The 23,990-nt window shown below is 41.4% G+C and overlaps 1 protein-coding gene across 1 annotated transcript in view; it reads left to right on the top strand.

Annotated features, from left to right (window-relative positions):
* Positions 1–23,990, top strand: part of TG (thyroglobulin) — a 149,973-nt gene that overhangs the window by 65,564 nt on the left and 60,419 nt on the right. The window contains exons 36-41 of the mRNA XM_057429808.1: positions 2,969–3,103; positions 4,840–5,004; positions 6,886–7,108; positions 10,597–10,690; positions 15,119–15,278; positions 20,753–20,952. Coding sequence (XP_057285791.1) covers positions 2,969–3,103; positions 4,840–5,004; positions 6,886–7,108; positions 10,597–10,690; positions 15,119–15,278; positions 20,753–20,952 — 977 coding nt within the window. The remainder of the gene's footprint in view (positions 1–2,968; positions 3,104–4,839; positions 5,005–6,885; positions 7,109–10,596; positions 10,691–15,118; positions 15,279–20,752; positions 20,953–23,990) is intronic.

Genomic DNA, 23,990 nt, shown 5'->3' with positions numbered 1-23,990 from the left:
ACCAACCTGGGAAACAACCCCTGTGTGTTGGGAGGTTGCAAAAGTCACTTCTGTGAGATTTGGGGGTGAAGAATAAGCAAGTAAAATGTGTTTTAGGTATGAATGTACAATCTATGGATGTTTGCATCATGAGTGGTCACTCTTCTGTGCCTATCATAGGCTACAAAGTGCCCGTTGTGTCTTCTGTGTATTTTAAATGAATGTTATCAAGTCTGTCCCACATATAGGGATAATATAGAAGCAGGAAGTTTAGTTTGGGATCAAATGTAGAACACATTACATGTAATGACATTATGCACTCAGAAGCTTAGTTTGAGCACTTTAAAAAGATTTTAGTAGTGGTAAACTAGTAAATCTCAGGGAAATAGATACAGGAGGCAGAGTTCAAGTGTTAGAGGTGTAAACCCAATTCATTTATTTTGCTTTGTGGATTTGTTTTGTGTTTCTTCTCTGAGAGAGCAGAATTTAGCTTAGCAAGAGCGCTCTGCATGTTTGATCTGTGGGCAAATGGAGGCATATGAGGACTGTGGGACTTGCCAGAGGTCACTCGGTGAGTCAGGGAATCTAGGGGAACAGAATCAGTCTGGTGAGAAATCTTCCAAAACCACTGATGCACCCAGACTTGTTGACTTACAGTGGAATCCAGACAAGGCTCTTTTTGGAAAGAATTACAGCTAGTAATTTAAAGCTTTGTGTCTGAACCTAGAGAGATTACTTGTTCCGTTAGTAGGACCTTAGTTACTAGTACTATACACAGTGCAAGATGACAGTATTGATCTGTAAAAAGAAAGTTTAAGTCATATTGATAACATAATTTTTTTTTCTTCATGTTTTCCAAACCAAAAATAAATAATAATTGAAATAATAAGTAATTGGAATAACAAATAATTGGAATAACAAATAATTGAAAACATTAACTGACAAGAATTAATCTGGAAAAGTAAGACCTGGGGATCTAGTAGTGCAGGAAGATGATCTCTGGAGAGGATGTTACACTTTTAATTCTCCATCACTTATGGAGCTGATTTCTGTTTTTAAATATCTTTCTAAATAAATGCCACCAAGTGTCACCCTAGATGTGGAGGCTGAAATTTTCTAACATGGGTCATGGAACAGGTCATATTAGACAGTTTTGAAATAGAGAAACCATTGTCATATGAAATTTCCACATGACTAAAATCACTGCATTTGTCTAAAATAATTTAAGAGTCAGTGGTTCTGTTACAAAAGTCAAGCTGTGATTGCAGGGTTGTTGCTCCCTTACTAGTTCAGGTTCCTGAATATAGTGCTGATGATGATAGAATTATAGAATGGTTTGGATTGGAAGTGTTCTTAAATCTAGTTTTAAACCACCTGCTAAGGGCAGGGACACCTTCCACTCGACCAGGTTGCTTAAAGCCCCATCCAACCTGTCCTTGAGCACTGCCAGGTATGCGGCAGCCACAGCTTCTCTAGGCAACCTATTCCAGTGTCTCAGCACCCTCATAGTGAATAATTTCATGTTACTGTCTAATCTAAATCTACTTTTTTTTTCAGTTTCCCCCTTGTGCTATCACTACATAAAATTGCAAAATGTCCCTCTCCGGTTTTCTTTTAGGCCTCCTTTAGGCACTGGGAGCTGCTCTAAGGTGTTCCTGGAGCCTTCTCTTCTCCAGGCTGGACAAGCTACATAATCAAGAATTAATTCTATTTCATATATATGTACACATGTATATACGCATGTGTATTACATGTATACAAACATGCATACTCACATATATGCATGTACATGTGTAAGCATAATCACGTGCATACTGTCTCTAGCATTCCTCAAGAATTATTCTTCTCACAGTGGAATTTAAAAAATGCAACAAACCTTTTTTCTCATACACAAGCAGCTAAAAATATCTGCAGGCTCTCAATTTTGCACACAGAAGTCAAAAAAAGAAGGCTTGGCCTTTAATTACCTTAGCTCCTTTCAACAGTTCAATGTATTCTCAAGGCAAAAGGGCCCTGCTGTGGCTACCAAGTCCTAAACAAGAGGTTGGTGTTACCCTCCTCATGTAATTGTAGGGTTAGGACAGAGTAGAGCCAGCTGTTGCCTTGCTATTCCTGGTGAGCCGATCTTGCCGTTGTTTGAATTTACCACACAGATGCAAAAGTTGTGGCCATTCATTTCATTAAAGGTTTCTTTTGGTCTTCTGAGAAATGGGTGACTGACAAAGACAGCCAAAGTTTCCTTCCTTCCCCTCCTCACAGAAATACAGCTGTGACCATAACACAACATCAGATCTGGAGTTCAGGTCAGGGGTTCATACAATCAGGGCTGTGGCATGCCTTCCCTGCAGCTTGGAAGCCCTGATGGTGACATACTTGTCCGGTTGATGAGAATGCAAGACCCAAAAGAGACCACAGACTAGGCTGGTTGCATCATTCCTTGAGCAAGTAAGCAGGGAATAGCAATTTCTAAATCAGATTTCAGAACTACTCTATTCCAAATAAATGGAATGATCAAAGGTTAACTGACAAAGCCCTGACTCTGTGTTGATGCTTCTGCAAGGTAAATCCTTCCCAAGACAATGTAAACTGCAAGCACAAGTTATCTCCCAGAGCACAAGCTCAAAAAACCTGATGTGCAAAACAAGTGTGATCAGCAAGACAAGGGAAGTAATCCTGCCCCTTTACTCCTCTCTCATGATACCCCACCTGCAGTACTGCATCCAGTTTTGGGGTCCCCAACACAAGAGGGATGTGGACCTGTTGGACTGAGTCCAGAGAAGGCCACAAAGGTGATCAGAGGGTCCCATGGACTTGTGACCTCTGAAAATGGGACTGGATGCTCTAGTCAGTCAGAGGCCTTTGAATATTACATTAATTTATTCCCAGTTGGTGCAAAGGAACTTCCTAATGCTTTTACTTTTGCATTATTGTCCTCTGAAGTTTTTCCTGATTCCTCTATTTATATTATTTTGTATGGTTCATTTTGCAGAGTATTTGGATATATGGCAACCCTTAAATGTGTCCTCTGTTCTCATGGATTCATCCATCTCAAACTTTGAAGTTGTGCAAGTTAGTAGAGATATATCCAATTACTTCTCCACCGCCAGAGAATATTGCCTATCTGGTAAGAAATGATTCTTTATAGCTTTAAAGAAGATACTGGCTTGTGAACCTGAAAAACCACGAACAACTTCCCACCACCACTTCTGACATAGATACACCAATTTTACTTGTTTTTAAAGACTACCCCAGTGTTTCTGGGTTTGAAAGAAGGGAACTGAAATAGGTTATCTAATGAAAGATACAAGCGACATAAAACGTTATTGAGTGATTGTGTAATTTTGACACCTCTTGGACACAAAGATCTCTTAGTTCTCTAGGCATTGGATAACTTGGAGAATATTGTAATGAATAATTAGAGGGGCGATGTCATTACTTTCTGAAGAACAGTTAATTAAAGCTCGTCAAGTGAGACAAACGAAGTCACCTACAGTTATCTAAAGTAACCTGTAGCTGTGTGCATGAGGGCAGGTTAACCGAGAGCTGGGATGAAGCAGGGGTTGGGTTAGGCTGTAGTAACAGCCTATTTTAGTAACAACAAAGGAAACTACTTTTTTCAGTAGCCTGACTAGCAGCAAAGGTCCTTTCACTTTGCATGACTGGCAAATCCCCAGTGCCACAATGTGCTAGAAATAAGGAAAAGCTCCCACTTACTGCAGAAGATAGTCCTTTGAATGGTGTGGGGTTTTGTGTTAGATGGTCCTCACCTTATGAAGGTGAGCAGCGTAACTTACTGGTTTTCCCTTTTCCTGTAACTGTTTGAAGGATCCTTTCCAAAGGGGAAGTGTTGGATACCCACCTCTGGGTACAAACTGGGTGATTAACTTTATCCTGCTTGTTTACTGTATATATAGATATATGCCTGATTCGTGTTCGTGTGCTTGTTTGCTCTAGTGTGCTTGTTTGCTTTAGTGTTATAATGGATGGGAACCTGAGAGTTGATTTCTTCTCATGACTGAGAGACATAACAAAGTATGGTTTTTGTCACAGTATATTCAGTAGAGTATATATGTGTATGTTCCTTGTGACTGTTTGTTAGAAGGAGCAGTGAAACAGAGATGTTCAGCTGCTCTGTGACCTTCATCATTGGCCACACTGGGGCCAATGCTCTCGACACGGACAGCAGTGGGATCATGAGAAACTGCAGGGTGCCCATGAGTAAACAATGACAGAGCTGGCATAAAGCCGGTTATTTTTCTAAAGGTATAAAATCAGGACCCTCTTGTAGCTGAATCCGAGGCCTCACCTATGGGTGGATGCACAACACAGGAATTTCCTAATTACCTGGGACTCCTGGCATTGGCTGCAACGGGGCTTCCCACCTTGAAGTGTGGGCCTGGATAATGGTTAGGTGGTAATTGGTCATGGATTTCTTCTTAATCACTGTTCTCTCTATGCAGTAATGATTTGATGTATTGCTAATTTTCCTCTGTGCTATACACTGGGATCCGTGAGTGAATCACCTTTCTTATTCTGAAACATTTCCCTGGGGCTCTCTTCAGCTGAGGTCCTCAGTACTTTATTAGATGTTTTTCTTTTCCTAAAGCCTGTGATACCAGTTTTCTTGATGTGTTGCTTCATTTTAAAGCAAATATAACCTTTTGTCCTTCAGCTGTTTTGGAGAATATTCTGGGAATCTGAGAACATTTATGTCCCATTATTCTGTTTTATAGCTACTTCATATTCTTGTTTCTTGACCCGTTGTAAAACCTTTCATTTAAACATCTTATACCAGTGTCATACAAAATACTTTGGGAATACATTTTTACCTGCTCTTTTTCTTCATGTTTCACTTCACAGCTTGTTCAAAGAACCAGTCATGTACAGTAGTTACACTGGAAGTCCAGCCTTCAGCAGTCAGATGCCTTTTTTACCCTGATACTCAGATATGCACACATGGTCTTCAAAGACACAGCTGCCGGCTTTTAATCAAAGAACCAGCTACATATATCTATAGGAGACGAGGTAAGAGCAGGTTAAGGCTGTGGAGGAAGGAACCGTGGTGGCCTGTGCACAGTTGTTGCGAATGGAAGAGTGAGGATATCCTCACTAGACATAAACCACTACGGATATCTCCCGGACAGCTGTCCATTGCCATTTCAATTGAGTTACAGCCAAGTGAGATGGGAAAATGTCCCAAAAATGTATGAAAAAATTAATGTTACCTTTTAGTGTTGAAGCAGGTATAATAAAGCAGGTATAATAAATCAAAAGATGTATTGGAAAGTGCAGAATGGTCAAAACAAACAAACAAAAGCAGTAATGAAAGTCCAGCTCCTTCCTTTTCATCTGCGGAAGACGTTTCTAACAGGGGACATTTAGATTGGATATAAGGAGGAAATTCTTTCCTGTTAGGGTGGTGAGGCACTGGAATGGGTTGCCCAGGGAGGTTGTGAATGCTCCATCCCTGGCAGTGTTCAAGACCAGGCTGGACGAGGCCTTGGGTGATATGTTTTAGTGTGAGGTGCCCCTGCCCATGGCAGAGGGGTTGGAACTTCATGATCTTAAGGTCCTTTCCAACCCTAACCATTCTATGATTCTATTACCTACAATTTACCTTAACTTTTTTGGGTGCAAAGTGGGAGGTGAAGGCAGTAGCAAGAATGTTCATCGCTTTTTGCAACATTAATGGATGATAGCAAATAAAATACATATCCTTCATACTTAGAACAATGCGAGCTCTTTGCTTGCAAAAGCCATGTCAGTGAGACACCAAAACAACTGCAGAACTGAAAAAAAAAAACCAAACAACCCAACCCCCCCGAAAAACCACCCCCAAAAAAAAAATCTGTTGTTTTCACTTCCCTTCATTCCCTAAAATCTCCATTTAACTCTTTCATTTCCCATTCTGTAATTTATTAACTATTCTATGATTCTGTATGTTCTTTCTTTTGAACTCTGAGAATAACACAAGGAGTGTTGAAAACCCACCGTCAATTGAAAGTCTTAAGAACCATTTCAGAACAAAACAACATAAAAACATAAAACAAGATGAACTAATATTTTGAAGAAGGGAAATGATTTAAGAGTGAAGTTGTGTAGACCGGTAAAAATGTTATTGTTTGGCTATGAACTTAATTGCAACTATAAATTTTATTGTTTTTTTTTTCCCCTTGAGTTTAAAAGAGATTGCTTTCTTTTGTGTGATATTGATTATTTCTTTTATTAGAAGCAATTCTAATTGGTAAGATAACAGTAAGGGTAAAGGAAGAAATATTTCCTGTTCACTGAAATTTTTGCAAAGAACTGTCAAATTAATGAGAACCTTTTAAACTCAAACTCTGTAAGAGAAAAGGGGGTCTATCCTTGTCAAAACCAGCAATTCCTACACATGAGTGCAGAGAATTTGGATATGGGTTATACCTTCTGTGGAAGCTCTTCTGTCTCACATGATGAAACAGGTACTAGAAAGGGGTATGAAATGCAAGGCTTTCCTGTTGAGAGTCCAAACCATTGAGTGTTGTGGTTATCTTTCCTCTCTCTGACCCGTTATAAAAGTTTAAAGGTTTAACGCTGTGCTTTTTAGAGCTTGGGGCAGGGGGAAGCCTGCAAATCTCTTTCCCTTCTTGTAGAAATGCTCAGATTTGTTATTCTAATGTGATGTCTGATCTGGAAGAAATGTTTGAGTAGGGGTTTGGAAAGTTTTCATATCTGGTAGCTAATATGTAGCATAGCATAAAGTATTTTATAGGGAAAAATTAACACAAATTTATCTATGTTTCATTTAAGGAAATGAAATAATCACAAACATTTTAAAATTAAGGGAAATGGGATTAATTTTCATTTCTGAAATGGTACTAACTTGAAAAAGCAAATTCTTTTTTCTTCCCCTCCTCTCCCCAATAGATTTATTCCTGTCCATTTCTGAATCGGATTTAACCCCATCTGTGTACCTCCCATCCCATGGAGACCTGATGGGCAAATCCCAGGTGATCCATGTTGGCTCGGAGTGGAAAAATATCATCCAGTTCTTGGGGATCCCATATGCTGCACCTCCCCTTGCAGCAAGGCGCTTCAGTCCTCCAGAGCCATTTGCTGGGGTGGAAACATGGAATGCTACTGTGGCTAGGTAAGAAACCCCTTTGAACTGCTTGTCCAGTCCATCCAGATGTGTGAAAATAGCTGGAATGATGACCATAATATTCATGTCCTGTTTTTCAAAAGAAGCAATAGGGTACAGATTAATACAAGTTTGGGGCTTTGTTTCACAAAAAGAATAATTACTCCATCTATATGTTAATGCATGCAAGCACCTCAAGAAAATAGGCAGATTCTACTACATTGCCTTAAGCCTATGCATAACTCCTCATCAACTGTCTGCTGTCAATCCCTGTTCATTCTGAGTCCTTATACAGGTAAATATAATACTTATAGAAATAAATCTGTAGCATATTTAAGAGACGGGGCACTTTAACACTGGTGTAACCAGAAGCTGTGGGCCTCGTATAGAATCTCCTATGTCTAGATCAGGCTGAAGGACCTAGATAGTATTTTCTGTCCCAAAACTATTAAGAGGCAAATACTTGCTAAATTGCTTGGGCAGATGTTCAGGAATTCTAAGTGTTTTAGGTAATGCCTTAAGAGGAAACTAGCACTAGGATCTATATTAGCAGCTAAGGTAAATTTCTCTTAAGTCTCTGTATCTAATGTTTCCCATTAGCTGGCCTTGGCTCTCCAGGGCTGTACAGACATCTCTGCTTGGTGAGTTTAGGTTGGAGGCACTCTGTGGACATAGTCTTTGTGTGTCTGTCTGTGTTTCATTTAGTGTTATGATATGAATCTTAATTTTGTTGTGTGGCAGAACCAAAATGACAAAGTGTGGATGTGTATTTCTTGAAGAAAGAAGCATTTGGGTGACACTACCGGTATATCTGTGCTGTGGAATGTGTTAGGAGAGTGAATTTCTTTAAACAAAACAACAAACAAACAAAAAACCAAAGCATACAGAAATGCAGCAGCAACAAGAAACAAGCTATGGAAATGAAGTGTTTTTTATATGGCCTTTCTCAATGCGCCTGTGGTCCACATAATAGAAAGCAACCTACAGAGCAAATGAAACCCATCTGAGTGAGCCATGCTGCAGATGTATGCAGAAAGTTGATGCAGGAGAGCTGGTACCTGATCACATTGCTGTCGATAAAAAGCACTATTTCAAGGCAGATGTGAGGAGCTGAAATAAATGATTGAATGGAGATTGAAGGTGCAGAGCAGTCAAAAGGAGCCTGGTGGAAGGCTCGGTGAACTTTCTATAGAGGGAGTTGAAGAAATTAGGGCTGAAAGCTGATGTTTAGTGACTCAAGACCTTCCCTGAAAGCTAATGTGGACCTGAGGCCTACTGAGACCCTGTGTTATCCTTCCAGCCGTGCATCCTGTTCAGTTCCTGGCACCAAGAGTGGTCCTCATGTGGTTGTTGACAAACTAACTGAGCTAGCTGGTGTCTCCAAGAGCTTACAATGGTTAAGGGAATGGTGGATTTTGCAAGGGAGCTAGAGGATGGATACCCTGCAGCCCTGACATGGATCACTACCTGCTTCAGGGGAAGCACAACCTAAGGCTACAGATTTAGAGACTTGTCAGCTGTGTGGAAGCTATTTGGTCCCTTCATTACTCAGGCTTTGTCTTCAGGAGTTTCTTGCAAAGCCTATGGTGAACAAAATGAAAAGAGATGTGGTGTTGTCTTCAAGAGCTGAAAGAGAACCAGGCCTTTGGTAGCCTCATCCTTCAGGTTGCACCTGAGTTGTGGAGGTGTTTACAGCATAACCACAGTATCCATGCAGTCTTAGACTGTTGGAGGGATGTGGTGGGATGTGATTTTGTTTCCTCAGGTGCACGGTGATGTTAGGTTAGCACACACACCACCAGCTCCTTCTGTCTGCAGCCACAGCATAGTGTCTGCTAGGGCTTTGGTAAGACCCATCTGCATCTGCAGTCTGTCTTTGAGGACCTGCTGCCTGGCTGAGAGTTTTCAAAGCAATTTAGGGGTCTTAGTTAATATCCTCCCATCTTGTGAATTCTCAGTGCTTCCTTAGGCCAATGAAGAACTTGGCCATTATCTTTTAGTATTCATTTAAGGCTAAAAAAACAATTATTTGAGCTTATTGAAGAGAATCGAGGGGATCCCACTCACACACTATACACAAGTCAAAAAAAATATAGGGTCAATGCTTTCCATGCACACGGCGTATGGAAAGCATTGACCCTATATTTTTTTGGACTCGGTGTTGCACTAAATTTGTATATAAGAAATTCACGTTAGCACAGTGCCATTATGATGGAAGAGAAGAATTTATTTATCAGCCTGGTCCTGATAAAAGACTTAATAAAAACCCCAAACAAACTAAGCAAAACCAACCAAAACCGCCATCCAGCTATTGGAGTCTCCAGGTTCTGGAGGAGCTGTGGACTTGCCTCAGTAGGTGGCAGTCTTTCCCTGGAGTCAGTCTTGTCATGAGGAGATCCTGGGAGGTGAAGATGCCTATGGGTGATGATTCCTGCTGTCCTGTGGAAAGCTGTGTGATTAATAGCATGGTTCCTACCTGGGGATTCGTATTTTGTCTGCCTAAAATAGCTTTAGCAGTTTTGGTTAGATATGATGTGCTTCACTACGTCAGCGTGAAAGCTGTTGAGTGATATCACCATCCTAGGAACCTCCCCTGTGGAAAGATTTTGTAGAACTACATTAAAGCTAGTCTTTTCCTTGTAGCTTTCTATTAAATTCTTCAGTGTGAAGTTTTATAAGGGCATTAAAAATTTAGATAATTTAGAAATAAATCTCTGAGATATTACTGTCCTTTCCATAGCCTCTTTTAGCTTCTTCCAAAATAAATTCTCATGCTTTTCCATAACTCACTATGTGATATAAATGTAGCTGTGAAGTACAAGGAATTGGCTTCAAAATAGCTTTGATCTGAACTGCAAAAATCATCCACTTAATTCTTGTGTGAGTGCTTGAGCATATGAATCTCATACAGAAGATGGCCAGAAAATGATTTTCTGTATGTGGCTGGCTGCTGAATTCCTATTGAAAGGTTACTTTTACCATTGCTTGGCACTGTTTAATGGTGTGCTATGATGCTTAGAGCAAATGGGTTTTTAAAATGTGTGAAAATCTTAAACTTACCATATTTTCCCAAGGAACATTACAAGTTGAAATGAATAACTGACATTTCAGCAACAGAATGGATTACATAGGTGTGCAGGCAATAGTGAGGGGAGACCTGGGCCTGGGACCCCCAGCCCTTACATCTGGTGCTAATTTTTTGCAGTTTATGCAAAGTGTGAGTTTTCTGAGAGCTTACCTTCAAGTTCTAATCCTTTTAAAATGAGGCTGATTTTTCTGAGGGAAGGATTCTAGGCATGAAAATGTTTTGCATTTGTATGGGTTTATAAAACCCACCTCTATGTTACTAAAGTATAGGTTGGCATAGTTTTAAATATGATCGAGATCTACAAGTTTAATGATTTTATGAACTTGATGCATCAAAATATAAGGAAATAGCAGCAGTTGAAAGAGAGTATAAGCCTTTTTATTGTCATTTTCCCAATCCATGTCTCTAGGGCAGCTTGTTGGCAGCCGGGAGATGGAGAGGCCCCATCATACTCTGTCAGTGAAGACTGCCTATATCTGAACGTCTTTGTTCCTGCCACCACTGTAAGTAGGAGATGAGTTAATTCTTTTCAAAGTGCTTTTAATTGGCATAAATGATTCTTTTTCACATGTTGTTCACAAAGCCAAAGGTTAAATTAGGCTCTCTGTTGTTTTCACTGGTGCAAGAGTATTCCCTTATAGGCTTTCAGTGAGCAGTGCTTGGGTAACTGAAAGTGTGGCAAATTAAAAAGTTAGAAGACGGAGGAGGAGACAAAACGCAAGAAGGTGGTGGCAGCAAAGGAGAGGAAATTAAGGACAGAAATGTCAATGTCCCTGAAATGCGACCCTTTGTCCAGGAGACAATAACGCAATACAACACATCACATCAACGCTTACCACTGGTCAAGCAGCAGCAGATGGGTTTTTCACCCTCATCCTCACTGTTCCCATTGGCTCTGTTGGAGCTCTGTTGAGGAACGAGCATAGCAAGCAATGCTAGATCTGTGCCCAGCCTGCAAAGTGTAAAACCAGATGTTTTAAAGATGACTGGGCCAATGGTACAATCTGAGAAACTGTTATTTGAAAGCTCTTGCATTTCTCATAAACAGATATAAAATAAAGCTCCAAGTTTAAGCCAAGCTTAGATGACTGGCCAAACCCCTGGGGGACTGAGGATAAAGATGCCGAATAATATGTGAATCCCATTGAAGAGTGGGCCCAGAGCACAGGAACAGTTTTTCTTTCCAGAGTACTGGCAATATTGCAAAAGTGATGGTCATTATAATAGAAATTTATGGGCCTGTCATACTGCATGTCTGGAAAGAGCTACTCCAGCTATCCGAGAGCAGCATACCGAGTCCCTTGCAGGCCCTTTTTAATCATCAGAAAGACCAGCAGTCTGTTTTCTCCCTGCAACATCAGGCTGTCATTTTGCCTTGAATGAAGTCATTGCTTATTGAAAGCATCAGGTCACCGTCCCAGGCAGTTTGCCATCTCTGCTTAAGTGCTGCTTTCAAGATAGCTTATTTGAAAGCATTGTATTTTCTACCATCTGATAGATTAAATAGGCTTTTCTTTTCTCCTTAGTGGTACTGTGAACTGAATCCCTCCTGGGTTTTGTAGCGGTGTAAGGTAGAAGTAGATCTGATCGAGTCAACCAGTTTCACATGCGTTAAGTCCGGCCCAAGAGAGAAACAAAACTTCTGGTTTTGCAGAAGTAGCTGGGAGCAGAAGGAAACATTTTCCTGTTTCTTTTTGTGGTGAGCTCTATTTTTTACTCACATACAGAGAGCTATAGTTACATATTTTCAACCCACGGAAAGTTAAATAAGCCAGTAAATACTGAATATAAAATCTCTTGGAGAGCAGCGAATGCAAGGGTTGTTCAGGAGAATTTTGAGCCTGGACAAGAGCGCAGTGCAGGGACTGCTGCTGGTCACCAGAAGACCGTTTAAGTGTCAAGCAGTGAAGAAGGCGAATGACATCACCTCATTTTGCTTCCATAGCTACGTGTACCACATAACCCTCCAAGTAAAACTGGCACTTCTGAGAGACTTTTTTCCACCTATAACCGTCACCACCTGTCACACTAGCAAAGTAAAGCTGTGCCTCAGCTTGATTTACAAAGGGTTCAAATATAAGATCAAGAGTTGAAGCTCTCCCCTAAATAAGAATAGAAACTGTACCCCCTTTCCTCTTCTCCCATCCCCTCCATCTGTTATTCCCATCCTTATCACATCATCCCTGTTGGACTCAATTCTTTAAAGAGCAACATTGTAGAGTAGTTAAAGCACTGGAGGTTGCCTGGCTGGGTAGAGTTTAAATCTAGCCCTGCCAAATAGCTCATTAAGGGCTTTACTGTAAGATGGAGAAGATGGTTCTGCATATGATGAAACCTTTCAGGCTTTCAGCTGACTTGCAGCTCCCTGGTGGATGCTGAACTTTCTCCATTCAGGTGTTGCACATGGGACCTAAGCCCCTACCGGCATGAGATCATGTTAGAGCTGCTGGGCTCCTCAGAAGACATCCCCCCGGTAGCTACGCCAGAAAACCATCTGCCCATGTCCCAGCTGGAAGTCTTTACACAGATTTTACACCTCAAAGTGTGACTGCTTGTGTTACATTGCAAACCATACACTGGCCAGTAGACACAGGGTGTCCATGGCTTGTCCACCAGGAATGTGCTGGTCCCACTCTGGCCAGCTACTGTGTGTGCTCCACCAGCATTGACGCTGGTGGTGCTGCATCTGAGCTTGATACCAAGTTGTGGTGGATGAAGGGACTGGCTCCAGGAGGCTTCATTTAAGGTCTTGTGTTTCTTCTTCCTCAAGGATTTAATTGCAGTGGTTGATTGAATTTGGTTGAGAGCAAGGCTTTGGGAAGTTCACTTATATCCAAAATAAGTGATTCAGCAGCTAATGTATTAGTAAAAAAATATTTGACAACCAAATATGCAGAGAAAGATAGGTGATATGAAATATCTCGTATTGTGAGGCATAGTTCAACAAAAGCATGAAAAACTAAAGCATTATACTATGCTGTTAAAAGGGCTAACAACAAATGCGAAGATAATTATGTTAAACCAGCTTCATCTAAAATGTCCAAATCCATGAGCTCTGAGATTGAAATCCTTTGGGGTTAAAACCCAAATTATTTTTTCATTATATTTTACCTTTGCATAAGAGAGGGGTCTGTCATTGCTCAATGAAGACTAGAAATGGGAACGATCCGTCCAGACACTTGGCTTGAGGCACAGCCCCAGTACTAAGTCTTCCCCTAAATTGCTCCATATCTGTTACAGCAGGCTTTGTTTTCCTGGTTTTAACTTTTATCTCCTGCTTTTGCCTTTCTTAAGCTTTTCATCCTTACAGCATTGGGTAAAGGCACTCGACACAACTTAGAGGGCAGCTGGAGGTCAGGGTGCTATGCAGGCTGTGGTCACATCAGAAATGCCTGGTTTGAACCTCAGGCTTAACTATGCTGAGCTGAGGGGACGGAGCAGGCTCAACATCATGTTTAATACCATTTTAGCTGACATGGCTCAATGCAGTTCTATTTTAGAACGATTTTCTGTGTGAAAACAGATTCTTCCAGGTTTTTCTTTACCCCTACCTCTGTCTCTGTGCTACAGGCAGTGCAGATATAGGAACCAGGGACCACTGTGAATTAGGCAATTTCTATTCAGGAGCAGAAGCTCCTGAGAGTGAGCAGCACGTTTCAGTGCTTGCAGTTTCTTGGGTTTTCTTGGTAACACTGTCATGTTTACAAGAAGCCTCTGAAGTGATTCTCCAGACATAAGCGAGGAGTGCACACAATCATCACAAATTAATGGCAGATGAGAGGAGTTTGCCTCCTATCCTGTAGTTTTGAAGCCATTGCTTCCCTGCTGCTTCTCCCATACAGCCAGAGACATTGTTTGCCAGAGCAGATGGGAGTGCTGTGTTTAGCTGAGCCTCATCCAGAAAATAACAGCAGCAGAGCCCAATGCCCTGTAGCTGCAGTGATAAAAACAAACTTCAGATGTACTTCGATGCTGCTGCAGGGGCCACCAGCTCTTTGCAAAACATCATCAGCTGCCAACGCAGAGAGGGAGAGGTATTTCTTCAGTGTCATCTCGACAGAGCTGTAATTTGCTGATAGATGCTGAGGTCTCTTGGTGCTTTTGTGCTGCTCATGCAGCAGCAGCCTGGCTGCAGCCCTGCTGTGCGTACAGAGAGGGTCCTCACAGATGTGCTGCTGATTTGGGGAAAAGCGTCTGTTCCTGTGCAAAATCGTGTGGCTCTGTAAGAAGTTCTAACATGGGCAGCAGCCTGTTGTATCTCCTTCCCATCCCGGGAGTCCTGCTGGGCTCTTTTGGGGCCCTCTGTGTTTCCTGAGATGTGACTCTCTCCCATGCACAGAAAAAGTCCACTCTGCAGGACACCTCTCTCTATATCTAATAGGGGAAAACCTCCATTGAAGGAACAATGAGTTCTTGTCAAGTGAGATTTTGGAGACTAGGCAATATTTAGTTCTGAAGACTTGAGAGCAGGAAGCAGCCCTGCACAGCTGTTGACTTAGTCCTGCTGAAGATAAAGCAACCCAACAGGACTTTTTCTTCTCCTGTTTCCCACTTGTTTGAACTTTTCGAATGCATTTGTGTAAAGCAGACATGTTGCAGCAAAGATGAGCCCACCATGAGCTCAATGGCCAAGTCAGCAGGATGGGTCTGCATTGAACTAATCTGGTAGAGTTGTTGGCTGATGGAACACAGTGGTGCCATTAAATCTTCTTTATACTGGACATAGTATCTTCTTGAATGGTATATAGGTCATTGAGGACAAGTTACCCCTAGCATTTCAGACAGATGGACAGATATTCCCTCATTATGGTCACTCTTAAAGAGCTATGAATGGCTCCAATAATGTTAATGGGGAAGATGCTTCTGTTCTCATCACCAACCTACAAAAGCAGTTGGCTGCAGGGATCTTAACCTGATTGTTGTCATGGCAGGTGAAAAACTTGTCAGTGTTGCTGTTCTTCCACAATGGAGAGAGTTACAGTGCTGAGGCTGGAAAGACAACCATAGATGGATCATACCTAGCTGCCATCAGTAACATCATTGTTGTGATGGCAAACTACCGGGTCGGTGTTTTTGGCTTCCTTAGTACTGGTAAGTGATGAATTTCTAGATCAAGCACAGCTATGGGCTAAATTGCATTCTGTAACACTTCTGTTCCTATTTTTTTTTTCTTAAAGTTCAGTTATTTTTAAACTTGAAAAACCTGTATTTTTCACTGACTGTTTTGGGGGGATACCACTGGGACTTGAAGAGAATGGGGAGAGGCTATGGAGGCAAAGGGACAAAACCAAAACCCAAGCATTTATATCAAAGCACTGGCTAGACTTGTGTTTGCAGATGCAACTGTGGATATTGGGTTTTGCAGACACACATGAAGACAGGTTAGGAATCATAATTCCTGCTAATTCCAATGCTTGTTGTTGTGGCTATGGTTTTCAATGTCTTCCAACTGTTCCATCCCTGAAATTTTGCATGTTCTGAGTTTGCATCCCTTCCCCGTACTCTAGTATTTGGGGTTTTCTGTTGCTTTCCTATTGCCTCCTAATATGAATTGCCATTAAAAACTGCTCAAATACTGTATATACAGGATTTTGTCTTCTGCAAAGAGGCACGTACACATGAAAATGCACATTCACTCTCCCTAAACCTCTGCCGTAGTGTTGTCTGGTCTTTGGGATTGCTTTTTCATTTTGCCTTTTACTAGATTTGCCTGCTTAAGCCAGTAGGGAACACTTTTCTCCAGCACCTTTCAATTCTGCCTAATGCAGGAGAGCTTAGAGAGCCATGGAGAGAAAATGCAATGATTGCAATTGGAGCTCTTCTTCCATCATTCTGGTAGCAATCCTTGACCTCTCTAGTGGACATTTTAATACTTATATAATCTTTAGGAAGTTGTATTTGCCATGTTTGCAAATACCAGACTCAATACTTTGCCTCATGGTTCTTTTAAGTATTCACTGCTAGTGATGCTGCCTGAATTTTGTCTAGTGTGGGGTATGTAGCTGCAGCTACAGGTTATTTTTTCTCTGTTTCACTGTTCAAAGCTCATTCCCAGGAAAGCCTGTTTTTCATTCAGTAACCAGATTGCTGGCACTACAGATTCCTTAGTAATTTAGGTAAGAAGTTGGTAATAGGTGTATCTGGGGAAAGAATCACTGTTTTCATCAGTGTAAACCAGATGCTTATGAAGGTGATACTGTGGCTTCATTTTGGCTAGAGCCAAATGCGGTGTGGAGCTGTGCGAGGTTCCATTACGCAGCACTGTCCACACGTTACCCACTACCCTCCTTCAGCCCTACAAAACTCACCTAGGTTCCTTCCAAAGTGGAAACTGCTAGCTTGGCTGAATATTATATACTGGTATTTATATGGTAGTCCATGATTTTGAGATTTTTCATAGGGATCTGCATGTATGTCTGGAAACATCAACACATGAGCTGAATGGACTGAGTTTAGAGATAGAGGTGGTTCATTATGAGTGAGAAGCATGCAGGGGCCCTCTTCTCTGTACTGTGGAATTGCAACCAGGGAAAAGTGCGGTCTTTTCTGTGCCTTTGAGGAGATGCTGTTGCTCAGGAGCAGGAGCAAGAAGGAAAAGCTCTTTGCAAGAGTCATTGGAGCAAACTAAGCACCACATTCATGTGGTGCCCTAAAAATTCCTGAATTCCATGTTAGCCCTAAAAATTCCTTCAGTGCCATGCTACCTTGTTTCCTCTTTAGTCCATGTAGAGAGGATGAGTGTGGTATGTTTGTACCAGGCCCCCTATCATCACGGATTTTCAGTCATGCCCATTCTGGTGAGCAATGCTCTCACTGCAAGATCTATTCTTGGTTGATGAAATACCCCTGACTCCTGTGCATGACCAGTAGCCACTGGGGATTTTCAGTGAAGGTCAAATACTGTAAGGGTTTTATCTTAAGACTCAAACCAAATCCTTAATGATATGCCAGGGTGGTTTCCATTCTTACTGAAAGACCTGGACAAATCCCTGTCCCTTGGAAGTTTTGCCACCAGTTTCACAGGAGGCAGGAGCTCACCCTTAGGACTCTGGAGGGACATTAGCAGCAGGGACTGTTGAGGGGCCCTGAAGTTACAAACAAAAGTTATAATCTTGTGAGCAATATCACTTTCATGGTCCAACTAAGCAAAGTGCTGAATCCTCTCATGTTGACTTGTTATAAATTACAGAATGAGAAATGAAAGAGTTAAATGGAGATTTTAGGGATTGAAGGGAAGTGAAAACAACAGATTTTTTTTTTTTGTTTTTGTTTGTTTTTTTTTCAGTTCTGCAGTTGTTTTGGTGTCTCACTGACATGGCTTTTGCAAGCAAAGAGCTCGCATTGTTCTAAGTATAAAGGATATGAATTTTATTTGCTATCATCCATTAATGTTGCAAAAAGCGATGAACATTCTTGTTAGTGCCTTCACCTCCCACTTTGCACCCAAAAAGTTAAGGTAAATTGTCGGTAATAGAATCACAGAATCATATAATGGTTAGGGTAAGAAAGGACCTTAAGATCATGAAGTTCCAACCCCTCTGCCATGGGCAGGGACACCTCACACTAAAACATATCACCCAAGGCCTCATCCAACCTGGTCTTGAACACTGCCAGGGATGGAGCATTCACAGCCTTCCTGGGCAACCTATTCCAGTGCCTCCCCACCCTGACAGGAAAGAATTTCCTTCTTATATCCAAAGATATAGATATCCTTATATCTAAACTTCCCCTGTTTACGTTTTAACCCATTACCCCTTGTCCTATCACTACAGTCCCTAATGAAGAGTCCCTCCCCAGCATCCTTATAGCCCCCCTTCAGATACTGGAAGGCTGCTATGAGGTCTCCACGCAGCCTTCTCTTCTCCAGGCTGAACAGCCCCAACTTTCTCAGCCTGTCTTCATACGGGAGATGCTCCAGTCCCCTGATCATCCCTGTGGCCCTCCTCTGGACTTGTTCCAACAGTTCCATGTCCTTTTTATGTTAAGGACACTGGAACTGTACGCAATATTCCAGGTGAGGTCTCATGAGAGCAGAGTAGAGGGGCAGGATCACCACTGTCCATGTCAGCGACAAAGATGTTGAACAGGACTGGTCCCAACACCGATCCCTGAGAGACACCACTCGTTACTGGTCTCCAGCCGGACATTGAGCCATTGACCACAACTCTTTGTGTGCGGCCATCCAGACAGTTCTTTATCCACTGAGTGGTCCATCCATCAAATTGATGTCTCTCCAATTTAGAGACAAGGATGTTGTGTGGGACAGTGTTGAACACTTTACAGAAGTCCAGGTAGATGACATCAACTGCTCTACCCCTGTCCCTCAGTTCTGTAGCCCCACCATAGAATGGGGTGGCAGGAGTATGGAGAAGACAGTCATGTTTTTAAGCCTGATTCTTTTAAGAGTCTATGAAGTCATATAAACAAGGATTATTTTCATGCTTAAATTTAGCACTATTGTTCTTCCCCAGTTTAGTAGTAACAGAAATGCATGTGTATGTCCTTATTTGCTTCTTTCTGAACACCGATTTCTTTTCATTCTCCTGTGGTCCTCAGGAATGTGTTCTTTCCCTGCAAAAAGGCAGTGGGAAATATTCCTCACAGACGTGTTTCTTTTGGTTTAACTACTGTGAATGTCCATGCATGCATTTGTTCCCTAGTGTGGTACATTTCACAGCATGATTGTGGTTTTTGCCAGGGCAGAAGGAACTGACTGTATTTCTCTCCTTGGTCATGTTTTTAGCATGCCAGTAGCAAGGCACATTGTGTTGCTAAAACATTTACATGGATTTACATACAATAATTTCTTCACCAAAAGGGTTGTCAAGCACTGGAACAGGTTGCCCAGGGAAGTGGTTAAATCGCCATTCCTGGAGGTATTTAAAAGACGCTTAGGGACATGGTTTAGTGGTGGGCTTGGCAGTGCTGGGATAACAGTTGGACTCAATGATCTACAATTCAATGATTCTATGATTTCACTTCCCCTGGGGAGGTCTCACAAGGCACACAGCAAGCCCATGAAGTGGTATTTCCTTTTTAATACCATAGTATGGTTTCATTGCTGGATTGAGAACCCTGGGAAATGGTCATGGTGTGCAGAACAAACTAAAGCAACCCTAAAAACTAAAGCAGGGAAAGTTCTTCCTCTACTGCTTCACTGGTGTGGCTTGGCCTGAGCATCTTAAACTGTGGCTAAAGGTGGAAGGTTGTAGTTTCTGGGGCCATTTAGTTCTTGGCTGTCCCACTGCGAAGGCACTTATAGAGGTGGCTATTGTGTGTATCTGTAAGAGCTGCAAGGCTGTCAATAAGCTGGTCTCCTCTGTATTCTATTCTGCTGCTTAAATTGGTGTCTGTGATCTCTCAGTAATTCATTATGGTAGGCATATGGATATCTACTACAGGACATATACTTCCAATTACTCTTTGCCTGAGGCAGGGCTACCTGTTCACAAAGTGGCCTCTTTTCATTCCACTATCTGTTCATTTTGATCCAGTAGTTTCTGAGCCTCTCACATTAAAATTGTACTATTTGGTCTTGGCAATGGAAGAAACAAATCGTTTCAGCTGTGTTTCTGTTCCTGGCTTTTCTGTCTTTTTTTCTTACTTCCAAGTTTTAAATGTGGAGAACTTAAAATCATTAAAAATGAATGCCTCATTGTGGATTAAGAAGCAGCAGACAGTTAACAATCATTTTCTATTCCTTTCTTACAGACTGTGCAGGATTTACTTATTTCTGCTTTTGTTGTTAAAAAAATAAAGCTTGTCTAGGGGGTTGTATCATTAGATGCTTTCACCATTGCTTTCCTGTTGTTCAAATCAGGTTACCACTAGTTGGTATTGAAAAGAAAGTAGCCTTTCAGTGGTAATACTGTATTACCTAAGCATAAGGGGTACATGATTCATTATTTTTCTTTTATTTTCTTAGGAACAAAAATATGAATACATATAAATAAGATCTCAGTTAGACATAGGTCAGTCTCAAAGGATATATGTGGAGATAATGTAAACTGCAAAATTATATCTGTATGTGTTTCAAGAAATGCAAGATGATGTTACATAAATGATTGGTCAGACAGGGTAAGTGTAAAAGGGATACAGGGAGCAAACAGATGCAATTAGGTGTACTCAAGGGAAACAGTTGATGATCCTTATGGGTCCCTTCCAACTTGGCAAACGCACAGATTTTTTTTGTTTGCTTTTAATTTCTTGTAAGATCAAGCTACTTATGTAGAAAAAGACTCTCATGGCCTGAATTTATGGATACTTGAGCCTGGATTCAAGTCTCCCACCATGAGCTGTCAAATTGAAGCTTAGAAGTTGGAGTGTTATTTTTATGTCACCAGGACAGACAATTAGGCACCTCCAGGGATGCCTGGTGGAGTCTGAAATGGAGTCAGTCTATAAAGTGATGACCTCGGAGGAGACAACTTCAGATGCTGAAACTCTGGTATCAGTTTTGTCAAGGTTCAGCTGCGAGAGCTGCTAAAAATGTAATGTTCAATCAAAACTTCAAATATTTATAGTCTGATTTCTTTTCAGATCTATTTCATTATTTCCTACAATAGGTTCTCCTGATGTGATTGGAAACGCCGGCCTTTTGGATCAGTTAGCAGCTTTGAAGTGGGTGCAGCAGAACATTGTGAGCTTTGGAGGAGACCCAAGAAGGGTTTCTTTAGGAGCTGACCGTGGTGGAGCTGATGTTACTAGCATCCACCTGCTCACAGACACAGCTGATATGGAACTCTTCAGAAGGGTAGTGTTGATGGTAAGTCCCATTCCTGCCCCTTCATAATCATTGTGAAAGGATGTTACATATATGAGGATGTGGCAGTGTGTGGGTGCTGGTTTTATTTCATCCATACCGTGGCAGTGTTGATAGGGCTGTTATTGCTATAGTTATTTTTCATCTCACCTGTGACCGCTGTCTCCAGGAGCAGGGTGCTTCACAAGGATGTACAAGAGATGCACTTTGCTGGTTGATTTAGTCATACTAAGAATCTGGTTTTCGTCACTGTGGTTTTCTTGTGTATTATATAAATAGTCTTGTTTCATAACTTATAGGTACAACAGGTTAGTTTCCATTCCATAAATACAACTGTTGATCAGCAGTTTTTAGACTGATAAGCCCAACATTCACATGTTGAAAGTGTCCAATCTTTTTATCTGTTCTCACAACAGCTTTCATTTAAAAGAAAAAGCAAGTTCAGGCAGAGAGTAAAAATCTGTTTACCCACAGGCTTGTTTGCTGTCAGCTCAGGCTATTTTCACAGTCATCCCAAGTGATCTGTATATTTATAGCACTTCCAGTGTCAAATCTGGGGACTTTTTGCCAGCATCAATACTACCGTTGATCTTTACAGTCTCAGATAATAGTAGTGTGCTATGAAATAAGTCTTCATCTTCATTGGAGGTTTATATATGCAGCAGAAATAGCATGTGGACAAAATGATCCCTCTGCTAGCAGTGTTGACTCGAAATCAAAAAAATCTTGACTCGAAAATGGTGACATCTCTATTCAATAACTTTTCTTCAGTGTGCCCTTGCTCCAGGAAATATAACTTACTTCTTGCATCCCCATGTCTCAATAAGGTTGTTTTAATTACATCACTCTAGCAGGGAAGGCAAGGGAAGTTGATGAAAATTGCTGTTCAAGAGTTGTTTTTATGTGTCATTCTTGGATAGTTCTTCACACAGTTCCTGTAGTTTTACTTAGCTCTTGGCATAGCAATTAATTTACTAGAAACCCATAGTTCTTTTCTGTCAGAGTACGGTTACATCCTACCCTTTCTCTGAAGCCACATACCCTTTTCTGACATAGGTCTGGATGGGGCCCAGTGAAAGCCGTAGCAGTATACAGTGCAATTTACTGCTTATGAAGGGAAATGTAAGGACCTCTTTGTTTATCATTACTTTTGGGGTGTAGTTACACATTATGTCTTGTCTTTTGTAAAACAAAGTTTGAACTCCTCCTTTTTCCTACAGTGGGACATCAAATAATGGAAAACAGTGCATAGAGCAGGCAGGTGCATCAAGTCTTCCCACTAGTGTTTCTAACAACAGTTTTCTTCCTGGAACTGTGCATACCGCTGTCTTGGCAAAAAGCAGCATCTCCACTTATTTCAAAGTAATATTAATTATTTATCCTGAGAGGGTCATGGTGGATTTAGTTTTCTTGTGAAATACACTGATGAAATCAAAAGCAAGCAGTAATAGCAGTGTCTTGATTTTTTTAATTCATTTTTTGGTAATGATATTATGCAGAAACAACTGTTGGTTTACTCAGATTTCTCACCTAGACCTCCTGTCCAGGGATGCATCTTGGTTTTGTTCCAAGATGCCAAAATCATTGCATACTTTTAATTTTACAGTGAAAAAGGAGGTACACACTGCCTAAGAATCATGAAAGTGAGAATATGTACCAGATAGAGCTTTCCAGAGGGGAAAACCCCATGAAGCAATACAGCTTTTCTGCAAAAGTTAGTTTTGTGCTCTTTACTTGGTCTTTGTCATGCATAATAAAGTTAACACTGTTTCTGAGCATGTAGAAAGGTGTGATGCATGAAGCTTTCTCTACAAGATGTGCATCTGAAATAACAAAGTGGTTTTGAGTTTCCTATGTCTTCCTATGCGAGATTTTGTTTGGAAGAGATCTGAAAAAAGATGGTACAAAATCACCGCAAAGCTGTCATGGGGACCTTTTGTAACTTACTGCACCTTTCAGTAGTATGATTAGAAAAAAGTTTCAGTGATTATGGTAGTGTTTTAAATCAGTGAAGGGCATTAACCTGGTGTTTGACTTCATCTTTTGATTAATTACTTCATTTACCAGTGCAATTTTGATGTAGAAGCATGGATCAATGGTATGGATTGCCTCCCTCTCTTGCAGGAGGCTATGGAGGGCAGATCTGTTAGGTGTCCCCTCCAGGCATTCCCTGGTGGGTGTCAGGAGGAGAGTTCCCAGCTTTCTCCACCCAGTGCAAGGGAAGACACCAGGTCCCTCCTGGCCATGCAAGCAGGTCAGCCAATGGTGGAAAGAGCAGATTTATTACCCTACTGAAAACTACTGCAATCAGCTGACACAAACCCTAAATGTTCTATTATTAGATACCCTTTCTTCTTAATTTTCCCATTTCTCTTTTTTTCCCCCCTTTACCACCCTCATTCCCTCTTAAACAAACCAACCACCTCTCTAATTTCTCTTTGTTGGCCCCAGGTTTTTTACATCTCTACCCAAATTTGGTATTTCTGATATTGTTTCTTAGGTAATCTCAGATTTTTATAGAATCACCTCAGTGCTATTGGCCCTTGCAAGATTGTGTTTCCCAAGAGGTCCCAAGTATAGTTTTTCAGTTACCTGGGAGAAATGGCCAGACTTGACAGAATTTCCCCCCACCATCTGTGAAATCCAGCCATCCCTTATGGCACAATTCATAAGTTTTTGTCATCTTTCATTGTTACTGCGAGGGTGATCAAGCACTGGCACAAGTTGCCCAGGGAAGCTGTGGAGTCTCCATCCCTGGAGATATTCAAAAGCTGTCTGGATGTGATCCTAGGCAACTGGCTCTCGGTGGCCCTACTTGAGCAGGGGGGTTGCAGCAGGTGACCTCCAGAGGTCCCTTCCAACCTGAACTGGTCTGTGACTTTGTGGACCTGTTGTCACCAGAACGTCTTTCCTCCTTCCTACAGAGCATGTTCCAAGTGCTGCCCAGTTACATGGGCTTTTGGATTCTGTTGCTTTCCATCAAAGATACTTTCTGTCAGTGTCATTGCAAGACTGGGTGTTTGTATTAATTGCACATGAGG

This window comes from Pezoporus wallicus, unplaced genomic scaffold (genome assembly GCF_028554395.1).
Source record: "Pezoporus wallicus isolate ANWC-B61680 ecotype Strahan unplaced genomic scaffold, APGP_CSIRO_Pwel_v1 contig_7545, whole genome shotgun sequence".
Taxonomy (NCBI): domain Eukaryota; kingdom Metazoa; phylum Chordata; class Aves; order Psittaciformes; family Psittacidae; genus Pezoporus; species Pezoporus wallicus.
The sequence above is the reverse complement of the archived record's forward strand: the minus strand, read 5'-3'. Positions and strand labels throughout refer to the sequence as shown.